General features: G+C 42.4%; 1 protein-coding gene across 1 annotated transcript; it reads left to right on the plus strand.

Annotated features, from left to right (window-relative positions):
* Window positions 1-445: 445 nt before the first annotated feature.
* abhd17ab (abhydrolase domain containing 17A, depalmitoylase b) lies at window positions 446-10,741 on the plus strand. Its single transcript, XM_084548906.1, has 5 exons — window positions 446-1,937; window positions 2,600-2,970; window positions 4,983-5,177; window positions 5,919-6,098; window positions 7,717-10,741. The coding sequence occupies exons 2-5, from the start codon at window positions 2,606-2,608 to the stop codon at window positions 7,940-7,942; spliced, it is 966 nt and encodes a 321-aa protein (XP_084405032.1). The 5' UTR covers window positions 446-1,937; window positions 2,600-2,605; the 3' UTR covers window positions 7,943-10,741.
* The last annotated feature ends 2,308 nt before the right edge of the window (window positions 10,742-13,049 follow it).

Genomic DNA, 13,049 nt, shown 5'->3' on the forward strand with positions numbered 1-13,049 from the left:
TTATTCTGTTATTTGAGTGAGAATTAAATGATTTATTTTAATAAGCATGAAAATGAACAGGTATTAAAATACAGTATATTATAGCTGAAGTTCATTGAATGTGGTATTAAAGTATCAGAAAGAATAAATCCATCCATTAATGGTGAGTTTAGTTTAACTGACTCACTGTACAGCATCCTACAAACTCATAAGTGATATGTAGCGGTGTGGTTTAAATCCAGCGTGGCACAAGTTGTTTTTTTTAGATAATTCTTGTGAAAATTATTGTTTTACACCATTGCTCACCCAGTTACGTTGGTTTCCTTCCCTATATTCAGCTGTAACGGTGTGAATCTTTTCTTTACACCCTTTATCAACCCACACACACATTTTCACTTATCTGGCCTGATTAGACCCCAACTCCAAACCTTGAGGGGCCCGTACAGACTCGGCTTGTTAAACCTTCAGCAACGGCAGACATTTTGACTTATTACAGCAGGAAAAGCGCAGATGAAACGATTAGCATTAACAATGGCTCGGGACCATTCAATTTCCAAGAAATCCCACTGCAAGGCTGCAATGCACAATACCAAGACCACCTCTATAGTGGGATACAACCATCACTGATGTTATTAAATATACCTTAGCCCTCCTGTTGTGACATTTCAAAATATCTGCTGTGAGAAAATGGATCTTCTGACGTTCTTTGAAATCACTTCGATCATTCTTTAAAGGTCTGATCTGGGATAAGTCTTCATTCATTGGCTCATATTTGCACTTCTCTAGTTAAGGGGGGGCAGTATTACTCTGGCTGTGGGGACATATGTGTGTACACCGTTGCATTGTGGGAACCTCCCTTCCTACTGAGGCACAGATCAAGTGTTTATAGTGTAAATCATAATTATTTAAGATGAAGACTTGCTTTAAAGTAAGGAATGAGTTCTGGTAAGGTTACATACGATTACATGACGTTATATCTTGTTTTTGAGTAATGCCCATCACTTTTAACAAATCACTCTTATCTCCAGGACAAAGCAACTGCGGTGATTCATTAACACGTGGTTTCTAAGGAATAATATCGCGGCGCAAATGAACAATTAAGTTCAACTATGTCATCTTCAGCCACGTCGTCACCGACACCGATAACAAGTTTCCCTTAATTGTCCAATGGAAACTTCTTACGTCACATCCGGTCAGCTGTCGCTTCCGGATGCGGTGAAACGGCAGAGAAGTAGGAAAACACCGCACGTCCATGGATTAATTTAAAATGACAAGACCACATCCATAAAGTCGGAGGAGGCGCCAGCACCGTCCAGAATGGATTCGCGGAGAGAAAGGCACACGCTGGAAACCGTGCGTTGACGGCGTTTTGACGTCGGGCGTCCCGGGACGAGCTTTGTTTTTAACGGAGTAGCCCTGTTTACGCCTCCTTGCTAGCTTGAACCAGCGTAGCTTTAGCTGGTTACGCGCAGACAAACAGCTTCCCTCCGCGTGAGATAGCTTTTAATTTGACTTGTCGCGAGCATTAATCTAGTGTTTACCGGAGGAAACACTAGTTTGATCGTATAGGTTTCCGTCGGAAAGGCGTCTTCTTCTTCTTCACTGACAACACAAGTTATTAAAACCGAAAAAAATAGCCGATGTCGTTGTTTCCAGTTATCTAGGACTCATCTGAGGGGGAAAAGTACAACATATATGTCAGCTACTCTACAAGTGGACAAAATGGGTGTACTCTGGACTTCGGTCACCACAAAGAAAACACAGCAGATAGTAGTACTTTGTAAATAGTACTTTCCTGTCAGCCTGTAGGCTCCACTACTTGTCCCCCTTGTTCTGCTGACAGGGCACAGAACAAACAGTATCCGGTGTTTGAATTTGACTGGAGAGAAGGGAGGCTTCCTTGTTTTGTTTTCCAGCACATCTCAGTTTTGCCTGCCCTCAAGCCTTCAGCTCAACAGGTAGGTCTGCTGTTTGTCACACAGAAACTCTAGGACTGTGTTTGTTTATTTCATTGATGAGCTGTGACTAATTTTCTTGATTTATTGTGGATTAATCATCACGGTTTCCCAAGTTAAGTCATAATTGTTTTGTTTTTGTCGTCATATAAAAGGATTCAATTAAGCGCTGACTAAGTTATGTGTAGTTTGGGTTAATCTGTTGCTTATTTTCCACATATAATATATTTATTATGTGGTCCATTACAGTCCACAGGGCCCAAAGTGATGTCTTCTGATGTTTGACTGAGGCCAACAGCATAAAACACAAATATTCAGTTTTCTGTCAGAGGATTTAGTCTGAAAGCTCTTTTACCATGTTTGCTTCAGCGGTTCAACAAACATTTAATTGATTGCTGGTGTTTCTGCTGGTTAACTTTCTGCTGAGCGACTAATCTGTCACTAAAACTGTTCATATGTGTGGCAGATGTTCATGACACGCTATGAATTTAAGTGTTTATATCCATGTTTCAAAACTGGTGTTGTGGAAAACTGTTCTTCACCCTTGTTGGCGCTGTCAGACTAAGTGCCTTGTACATTACATTGTAATGAGTGGCTCATTGTGTTAACATTGGGACGATGTGGATTCATTAGCACAGTGATTCTCTTGTCCTCCTCCTGCACAGTGAAGGATGAATGGCCTCTCTCTCAGCGAGCTCTGCTGCCTGTTCTGCTGCCCGCCTTGCCCGAGTCGCATTGCAGCCAAGCTCGCCTTCCTGCCCCCCGAGCCCACGTACACCTTTCTGCCAGACCCGGAGGCAGGCCCTGCTGTGCCGGGGGCAACAGGGACGGCAAGCCTGCGGTCACGGAGCGGCGCATCAGTTGCTGGGAGCGGAGGTGCCGGGGCCGTGGAGGGGAGATGGAAGCTTCACCTGACAGAGCGAGCAGAGTTTCAGTACTCGCAGAGGGAGCTGGACACGATGGAGGTGTTCCTCGCTCGATCCAGCCGAGGGAACAAAGTCGGCTGCATGTACATTCGCTGTGCTCCTACTGCCAGGTGTGTAGTTTCTTACCTTTTCATTCACTGTATGAACAGTTCTGTGTGAGCGATTGTTGTGTGATATAAGCCCGCTTGGCAAGTCTCGTTCAGTGTGTCATCATTTCTCCAAAGCATAGATAACACCCTTCATTCTTGTCGGTCCTTTTCTACACACATCCACTTCCTTAACTTGTCTCTATGTTGACTCAGCTGACTCACAGATTGTCTCTTCCTGCTTTTTTTCATTGTAACTGAACAGGTTCTTTGATACTGTTAAATCATTAGATATATAAATCGTTTTGTCCTGTGGCTTTACAGGAACCTAAAAGTTGAATTTCCATCGTGCCTGATAATTCATGATAATCATCACAGTGAAAAAATGTCACAGTGACACGATATCAGTTTCCATTGAGTTAGAGATAAAACTATGCTGTGCTGTTCTCTCTCCTGAGAGTGTGTGTCATGGAATTTATTGGCAGTGATTGTTATGTGGCTTTATTAGAGGTGAACTCATCATTTAAAAAGTTAAACACTGTGTTATTTACTTATTAACTGTAAAATTATTTAACTGCAGTTAGACACCCATCTTGCTGAACTGTGCTGCTGTTGTTTAATTTAGCAAATCAATTAAAAAGAAATGGACCGGCTTGTGTTACAGTCCATGGGTCTTGTACTAATGTCTATCTAGTGTTACAAAGAATAAATTCAACCTTGACATGATATGGCAGATACATTGTTTTGCCACATTTTAAGTGCAGAAGCCAAGAGCAAAGCCGCGGGCTGCAGCAGCTCACGAAAACAAAACCACTGAGAGAGAATTTCAAAATAGTCAGTGCGTAGAAGAAGTATCAGATTTCTCAGGAGACCGCAACCTGCATTCATGAATAACAGGCAACGGGTAGAATACCCAGCGTTTATAGTGGATACTCTGCTTCTCAGGTTCAATAAAATGTCTAGAAGTAAGAATCATTTGACATGAGTCCATCGTGGTAAGCTAATCCGCTTGACACAAAGAAGTAGTGACACAGACTCCAAGTAACCTCTTTTTGTTTATCTTAACAACAGGCTGCTTATGATTTGTGTCAGTGTAGAGTTACAGAGTGACAGTTCAGATCTGTGGAGAGCAAAATGTGTTGCAGTTGATTGTGTTTTAGTTTGTTTGTCTGTCTTGATACTGTTGTGTTAGCTCTGCATGAGACACAGGTCTTTCTGCTTGTGAAGTAAAGTCTGGAAGAATTTATTTTTATTCATACATATGATTTTAAAAAGCTTTTTAAAAAATATTCTTCACTGTTTTATTAAAAGCATATATCTTGTTTAGTATATTTTGTTATGACAACGCCTGACATATATAGCACAGCGTACCATATACACCGATGAGGCATAACATTATGACAGGAGAAGTAATTAACACTGACCATCATTGTGACAATAGCTTTTGGACCTGGCATTCATGTGGATGTTACTTAGACATGTACCACCCACCTAAACCAGACCAGGCACCCCCACCCCATAGCAATGACACTCCTTGATGGCAGCAGCCATCCCCAGCAGGATGCAGCCTGACACAGGCACACACACACAAAAACAGTTTAGGAACAACTCAAAAAAACATGAAGAACAGCACAAGGTGTTGACCTGGCCTCCAAATTCACTAGATCCCAAACTGATAAATTATCTGTGGGATGCGCTGGAACAAGGCTGATCCACACAGGCCCCTCCCTTCAACCCACAGGACCCAAAGGCCCCCACTAAGAACATCCTGTTGCCAGACACCACAGGACACCCTCAGAGGGACCATGTCCATTCTCTGATGAGTCACAACTGTTTTGGAGGCACAAGAGAGACCTACACTATATTAGGAGTGGTCATAAAGTTGTGCCTGGTTGGTGTATATAGACTTCTTTACTTCCTATTATTTTATTTCCTTTAACTAGAATACTTGTCAGGGCGAAAACTGTTTGTTCCTGTCTCTTCTTCTATCTTTAAGTCCACTTGCTAACCTTTCTCTTTAATTCATATCCCCTCAGATTTACAGTGCTTTTCTCCCACGGCAATGCAGTTGACCTCGGCCAGATGAGCAGCTTCTACATCGGCCTTGGCACTCGCATCAACTGCAACATCTTCTCCTACGACTACTCGGGCTATGGTGTCAGCACTGGCAAGCCCACTGAGAAAAATCTATATGCAGACATAGATGCCGCCTGGCACGCCCTGCGTACACGGTATGTTATGATTTACAGTAATTGGCCCACATGCATCCTTCAAGGGATGATTTATTACACCCGGTCTTGTTCAGCAGAGAACGAATGTGTTTGCAGAAGGGATGGATTTGTCTAAAATCAAGCAATGTTAAAAATGTGGATGGAAGTTAAAATAACTTCAGTGCCTCAAAAATGATATATGAAGAAGATATACTCATGGGCCAAATAAAGATCAAGTCATGTGAAGAAGGGGTGGATAAGGTTGGCAGAAGTTGTGATCGGGACATATCTGGGATGAAGAGGGTGGAAAAGAGCCGGGACAGATACCTTGGGAATAATAATAAAAAAAAAAAAGAGACAGACAGATGGGTGAGGGGGGGAAGGCTGTGGGGTGATGTATCTCAAGGACGTTGTGGTGTGATAAAGTGTCTCATTAGTGGAAGCAGTGCTGTCTTGTAGCTGTAGCCTGGGGAAGACATTACAACACAGAGCACTGACTGAGGGTGGGTAGAGGTGAACTGTGTCTTACCAGCATCATTTTTTTCATATTGTTTTGAAATGTGATGCCTGTCTCCAAGACAATAAAATACTAGAAACTAAACTTCTGGAAATGTGGAAAGAATTGATTAAAACAAATGACCAAACATCTGAGAAAACATCTTAAAAAACATAATCAAATTACTATTGATTCATTATTAATACTTAGACATTAGTACACTGTGGTTACACCTGTACCATAAGGCTTTCTCTGGTTTTAATCAGGTACGGCATAAGCCCAGAGAACATCATACTTTACGGACAGAGCATTGGTACAGTTCCTACGGTGGACCTGGCGTCACGCTATGAGTGTGCCGCCGTGGTTCTTCACTCGCCTCTAACTTCTGGAATGAGAGTGGCGTTTCCTGAGACGAAGAAAACCTACTGCTTTGACGCCTTCCCCAAGTAAGTCTCTGCAGAGTCATGCTTTCTTTTCTCTGTCTCTTTCTCTGCTATAAGTCCCTGGTAGATATAAAACCATATTAATTGAATATTGTATTATATAAGTGGCTACAATAATCATAAGAAGAAACACAAAAACAATGAAATCTTACATTACACTCTCCCTCATCTTCACCTCTTTCTGTCTTCTAATATCCCCAAACAAGATATTCATTTAAACTTGATGCGCACGCAGATGACAGACTGTTTGGCTGCTTGTTGCCATTGTCACATAATTACAAATCTGCCTTGCACAAAAGCATAATTACCCTTTACACTTGTGAAAGTCTTTTTTGTCCAAGATGAACATCTGCGCTGAAAGAACGTCTCGTCTTCTTTTGAGTTGCAGTTAGACTGATTTTGTTCTTGTGTCTTTTCTCAGTCAGCGTGGCAATTAGATTTTAGGAGGCCATTGAAATACTTCATTATTTCAAAAGGGAACTGACACAGAGGTCTGTGTTATCTTGCAGGAGTGATCTCACTGCGCAGTGTGCAGTAATCATTTTCATCTGGAACCATTTTAGATGTGATTTTCTGCCTTATTTATGCACCATTTGGTCTTCCTACGCAGACGCTTTCATGTGTCATTCACACATTCCATGTCTGTGTGTCATTCACCCATGTAATTTAGTTTAATCTAGTCACTGGCTCCATGATATCAGGAAAATAATTTTGACTTCAGTATTGCACGAACATTTGCGCAGACCGTTCAATTGAAAATATATATCTAGGGCAACATTTAGGGCTAAAGATGCCGCCTGCCTCATACTGATAAACAAGTGGTGCAACAGGAAATAAATATGGGACAACTAAGAATAATAGTTTGTTGTTCGTTTGTTTGCGTTTTAGCGTTTTTGCACAACTGTTTTAACTTGTCGGAGGCTGCCAGGGAAATGTATTTACTGCATTGAGGCATGAAAATGCAAAAGACAAAATGTCTTCATGCCATTTGTTGAATCTGTTATTGTAGATAACAGAGTATTACAAAAAAACACACAAGGAGGGAGTGGGAGGGAATGCATTACCTGTTCCCTGTTATTTTAGGCCGTCAAGGTTTCTGTGTTTTTTAGCAACGACTGGTTGTAAATTTTCATTCCTCTGCTGTGGATATTTCAAATATTCTTTGGTTAAAGGGACAATATAACTGAACCACACAGTCGCAGTGTAGGTGTTCTCAGTAATGTGTTGTTACGTTTTTATTTTTATTTTTAAACCTTGGCCAGACAATAAGGACACAGAGTGCCGCCATCGTTAGTGAGGCTCTATCCCTTCTGTTCACGTCGCCGCTTCCGTTTTAGTGGCTGTATCTGATGAAGGTCAACTTAGCGAAGAGTCTAGTGTCAGATGGTACAAGTGGGTGAGGAGCAGAGGTGGTAGCAGAACCAAGGAGTGCCTCAATGTGTGTTACGAGCTGAGAACGCCTCCAGTGTACCAAATACATCAAACATATTTTACTGACTTTTTTCAGACCAAGCACATTGACCCATTAGCATTAGTTTGTTAAGGCCGATGCTTTATCAGTGAGGTTTGTTGACCTGAACCATGATCTCTAACATCTTTACTGCTTTTATTTCCGTGTCAGCATTGAGAAAGTGTCCAAAATCACCTCTCCGGTGCTCATCATCCACGGGACCGAGGACGAGGTGATCGACTTCTCCCACGGTCTGGCCCTGTTCGAGCGCTGCCCCAAGGCCGTGGAGCCACTCTGGGTGGAGGGAGCGGGACACAACGACATTGAACTGTACAGCCAGTATCTGGAGCGCCTGCGCCGTTTCATAGGACAGGAGCTGGCGGTACAACACGCCTGAGAATCACCACTACAATCACCATCATAACTACCATTTTTTTTCCTGATCCATTGAAAGCCTCACTTCTCTGTGTCCAAGAGGGAAATCTTATCAGAGAGTCACTAAATCGTCTCTCAGCTTACCACGGCAACAAGGAGTGTAATGTTTCAGACACTCTGGTGCTTCATTTTGGACCATGGATTGATGAGATTGAGGAGGACTGTGTTCATTGTCGGATGAAGACGTTTCACCGGCATTTGAACAGATGTTTTTATAGTAGAAACTTAAGAGTTGAGCTGCTGTACGGTGCAATAATATGGAGAGTGTCTACAGGTAAACGGATGTTGCTGATATTAGAGGTCAACCAAACAGAAAACTGATAAGTAATCATGTAGTCATCTATGCCATGATCCGCATGGAAAGCTTCTGTCAATTTTCTAGTCTACTCATACAGTGAACAACTTTAATATCGGTTCTCAACCCTGTTTAGCAGATTAATGGTGAGGCATTGAAAGCACCGAGAAGTGCTGGAATAGTTTTTTCTAATCACCTGTAATAGCAAACAAGTTTGTAACGTTGTTCTTTACTTTGAGTTAGACTTTACATCCTGTTTCAGAAGCTGAACTCTCACTTTGTAGTTATTGGTTTAGTGGTGTGGCATTGGACTGCATTATATTGGAAGGTGTTTCTGATATTCTCTTTCTCTCATGTGTGTACATTAGGGCTGGGTTAAACTGGTGACTGGTCTATATTCCTGGGAAAAATAATACATACTTGGATATAAGTTCGCATTTTGTGTCTCTAATTTAGTTTTTACTGTACTGAACTTTTCGCTCAGGAAACCTTCCTTTAGACATAGTCTTTGTGTTTGTTTTATGTACAGTCAGATACGTCTCCTCACGTCCTTTAAACTGAGTTAATCATCTTTTTTTTTTATCATTATATATTTAACCAAGTTATTTCATCCTTAAACTGAGGTACAGAGTTTGGTGAGACGCTGACATCCCCAACTATTCTCTGCCACACATCTCTATACAAGTAGTGGAGGAGCATTGTCTGTATTAAAGTAGGACAGATATTAAAGAGCCTCAAAGGGAAAATACCTCCAGTTCCTTCATTTAGTGGAATGTCTGAGAGTCTATTTGCCCCGTCCGCTTATTTATGTCTCACAGTCAATTGCAGCTGTCGGAAAAGTTCCTGTTCCTCTCAGTGACTGGAACAGAGAAGCACTAAACACTAAAATTAAACCCGCCGTTTTTTTTATTTTATTATATTTTCGACACCAATGTTACCCAGTTTCACTGCATCTTTAAGGACATTAGTGAATGACTCAAGTGATGCTGCTCAGTTCTGTCTTTAATATCCTGATTGGTCAGCTTCACGTGCTGGCAATAAAAACCATCTCAGCCTTTATTCAGATTCAGTTCATTAGTCATTTCTCAGATTTGGCAGCAACAGCAAGAGTTTAGTTAAAGGTTGTTTTTTTTTAACACGTCGAAGTTGCAAAGTGCGATATTTCCATCCGCGGCCATTCTGTGCCGTAGCGTGAAGAAAAAACGGAAATCTTTGTGTAGCTGCAGAACATTTATTACAACAATAATAAGTCTATAGTTGTCTGATACGCATACAAATCCTGCATAATGTTTTTTAATTACTAACGTTTCAGTTTACCACCGGTGATTTTGCTTCACAGTACGAGTGATGCATTCAATTTTCCAACTGCTGGTTTAGACAACTCAAGCGTATAGATTTGCCCCGGTGGTGAGTGGATAATGTTTTTGTGCTCATTATTTGATGAAATATCACTTTGTGTAATCTGTAATCGCAGATAGTCCTTCCATTCTGTGGCTGCGGTGACACTGAAGAGCATGGTCCAAGCTTTTATCAGCAGGGTGTCACTGTTCAAGTCGCTTTATGTTGACTCATGGGATAACTCAGTCACAGACTTTTTTTTAAACTCAGCTATATGATTATAAAATCCCTCTAACTAACCTGAGGTGCAGTCTGAAGTCTTTTTGTGCGCTCGGTAAGCCACCAAAGTTTGAAATTGTAACCAAAATTTGTACATTAATGGATAAAAATGTCAATGAATCAAGTGGTGTTTTTATTTTTTTTTTCCTCACTGAATTGTTTGATCTGGACCGTGGGATCTGAGCAACTTGTTATTTGAGTTTACGTCTGTTCCGTTTATGTTTAAAGAGGATTTTTAGCGCTTTACGTTACCTTCTGTTCATATTTAAAGAAGATTTTTAGCGCTTTACGTTACGTAAAACCTTCTGTTTATGTTTTGTATCTTCATGAGCAAAGGCAAACACGATCAAACTGAAACCCTTTCATCAAACTCTCATGTATCTATCGTGGAGTCTTTGCTCTGTTTGGATGCAAACCCGATGTAAAATGATGTTACTATCAAGTCTGCTTTCAGATACGCAGGAACAGATATCTTAAATGGATGAAACTGTTTATGTGTGTGCTATTTTTTTCTTTTTTCTTTTTTCCGCTATTGGTGCAGGAGTTCAGCTGGGCAGTGCAGCAAAGCCATGTGTGTTTGATGTGTTCAGAAAAAAGCACGCGAGGTTGGTGAAAGAACAACGACAGAGGAGCTTCAAGCGGACACATGACTTAGCTTTTGTCTTATATCTATCGAGAATTGACGTAACAGCTGTGGGTGTCATTTTCACACGTTCTTATCATTTTATTATACTGACAAATTTTTAGTTTTTGAAGATGTTGTCTTTTTTTTTCCAGGATTTTAAGAGAATAACTTAATAAAACATAGCCAGAAGTTGATAAAAAAAAAAAAAAGTGTGGCTCTTCTCCTTTTTTTTCCTCCTCAATCCAGGCGTTTCTGTGCTTCGATCTGAAAGAGAAGAGCATTTGTCTGCAGCAGTCTGTTGTAACGTGTGTCTCATTCATTGCCTGATTTTCCACCCATGGCAGTCCTGGCTTCCTTTCAATAAAGACCTGTCCGCAGTGAAAGCAGGCCTCACATGGCTGCACAAGGAAGATCCAAGAACGGCTCGGGTGAATAATTGGCCGATGATTAAATGAGTCTTTAACTGCCTTGTGTTTTCTTTTCTTTTTTTCCCCCCCTCTCATCTGTAGAGTTGTGCGTTGGACGGGCTTGTTATCGTCGGTGCCAACGCAGGTTGGAGCGATGTGTTTTAATTAAACCGCTACAAGGACTCAGGTCTGTCCCTGCCTCCCTTCACTGTCTGCCACCGTGTTGAGTTGTGGGGAAACGGAGACAGATGGATCGTAAGCCGCGCTCGCCCTCCTCCCCCTGAACACGCGCACACACACACACACACACTTGTGCCAGCTCTTTTTTTCAAAGGACTACATAAACAATCTGGTGTCTCACTCAAATGCACTCTTACGGATTAAAAGCAGCTGCGGTTCTACATCCCCCTGCATAAGGCGAAGTTAGTGCTGCCTGACCTACTGCTTCAAAAACAAGCACCCCAACCCCCGCCACCCGTCCCCTCCTCTGACACTTTTCACACAGCCCCGAGCACAAAAAGCCTTTTATGCTGACATGTGTGAAAGTATAGTGCATGTGCACGGCCTTGACAACGGAGCTGCCTCTGAACGTTCTCAGCCCCGTCGCTGATTTGTAGTGAATTAGTTTGAGAGAGAAGGAAACCGCGACCTATGTAAACATGACATTCACCAGAGTACTGCTCATCTGTTCATACCTGATTACTAGTAATCATACAGTGCATCGTTCAGAAAGAGAAATGTGCCTGTAAGCAAACAACAATCCAGGGATCCAGACATCCAGCGTGCCTGCTGAGTTTCTCGTTGTGTTGTTTCTGTTTGGATTCACCCAGGCACAGAGCTGCTTCTGTTATCTGTACAGTCCGTGGCCTGCACGGCTGTGAAGGAGAGGCTTGTTCACGCCGATGAACTAGCTTGGCCCGTTTACACCGACACAGGAGTGCAACCCTTTCTTAGCCCTTTACGTAAGACGCGCTCCATGCAGAGCAGCCACCTGTTACGGTGCCGTCACAGTCACTCTGCCTTCCAGTAGATGGAGCTCATTGATTATTGAGGAAGTGTTCATTGATACAGAGCAGAGAGGCCCTAATGCTTCTTTTGTTATCTTGTGTTGACCCCACAAGGGGAAATTATTTTCTGCATCCCATCCCCGTCCATTAGTGCACACTTGGAGCAGCGGCCTACCACCTGTGCCACCAGTTTGGGGGCTGGGTGCTTGCTCAAGGCACCTCAGCCAAAGGGATGTGAATCTGTGATTGTTTGGTCCCAAAGCTAATTCTCTAACGTCTGCTCCACAGCCCAAAGTTGTCACAACTCATCCAATTGAAGCTGGGGGTTGCCAACAGAGAAACATTTGCTCTGTTCTGGGCTGCCCTCTTGAGCCTGTGGAGGTGGTGGGTAATCTGAGGATGGAAGCATGGCGCTATAACAGCAATGGGCAGCGCCTTCAGCAGCCGACTGCTCCACCCGCTCTGTGTGAAGGAGCATTACCGGAGGTCCTTCCTTCCTTCCTGCTGCTCTGAGTCTGTACCACCAAAGCTGCTCCCAGTAGACCACATACGTAGAACTACTGTTGAATTTAATTAATGTTTACTTTTCCTTTCCTTGTGTGTACCTTGATCCTTAACTATATGCTGCTACAACACTGCAAATTTCCCCACTGTGGGATAAATTAAAGGATCATCTTTTCTTACTTCACAAAATCATATCCCAATATTTACGTCACCTCTCTCGTCCAATGATCTGTTTCCTGGTCGTCCTTGGAGTCTCGTCAGAGGTCTCCACCTGCTGACCTTGTCTGCTACTCCACTACCAGCATCTAGACTCAAGGGGTCCTGTCCTTAGCTTCCTTCATCGCCTGTAGTCCAGCTCCACGATGCCGCCTTGAGAGTCTAACCGCCAAAATACTTTGTATGCGCTTGTTTCCTGATTATCTGAATGATCTTGTTGGCCCTCTGATTCATTTTGGGACCGCTTGGTGAGTCCTGGCCCCCAGGGTAAGAAGCACTACATTTTGTACATTTCACACATTGTATAGACTTAAGTTTACTAAAGCAGAACCAACACACTACTTAACCACTACACTGACCTTCTCCATCTTAGTACAGCACTTAACTAAACTCTTTAG

The sequence above is a fragment of the Chelon labrosus genome (assembly GCF_963514085.1).
Source record: "Chelon labrosus genome assembly, chromosome: 7".
Taxonomy (NCBI): Eukaryota; Metazoa; Chordata; class Actinopteri; order Mugiliformes; family Mugilidae; genus Chelon; species Chelon labrosus.

Excerpts from the sequence above, each read along its gene's own strand:
- abhd17ab (XM_084548906.1), top strand. The coding sequence starts at position 2,606 with ATGAATGGCCTCTCTCTCAGCGAGCTCTGCTGCCTGTTCTGCTGCCCG. Across the intron at positions 2,971-4,982 it reads CGCTGTGCTCCTACTGCCAG|ATTTACAGTGCTTTTCTCCC; the intron begins GTGTGTAGTTTC and ends ATATCCCCTCAG. Across the intron at positions 6,099-7,716 it reads TGCTTTGACGCCTTCCCCAA|CATTGAGAAAGTGTCCAAAA; the intron begins GTAAGTCTCTGC and ends TTTCCGTGTCAG.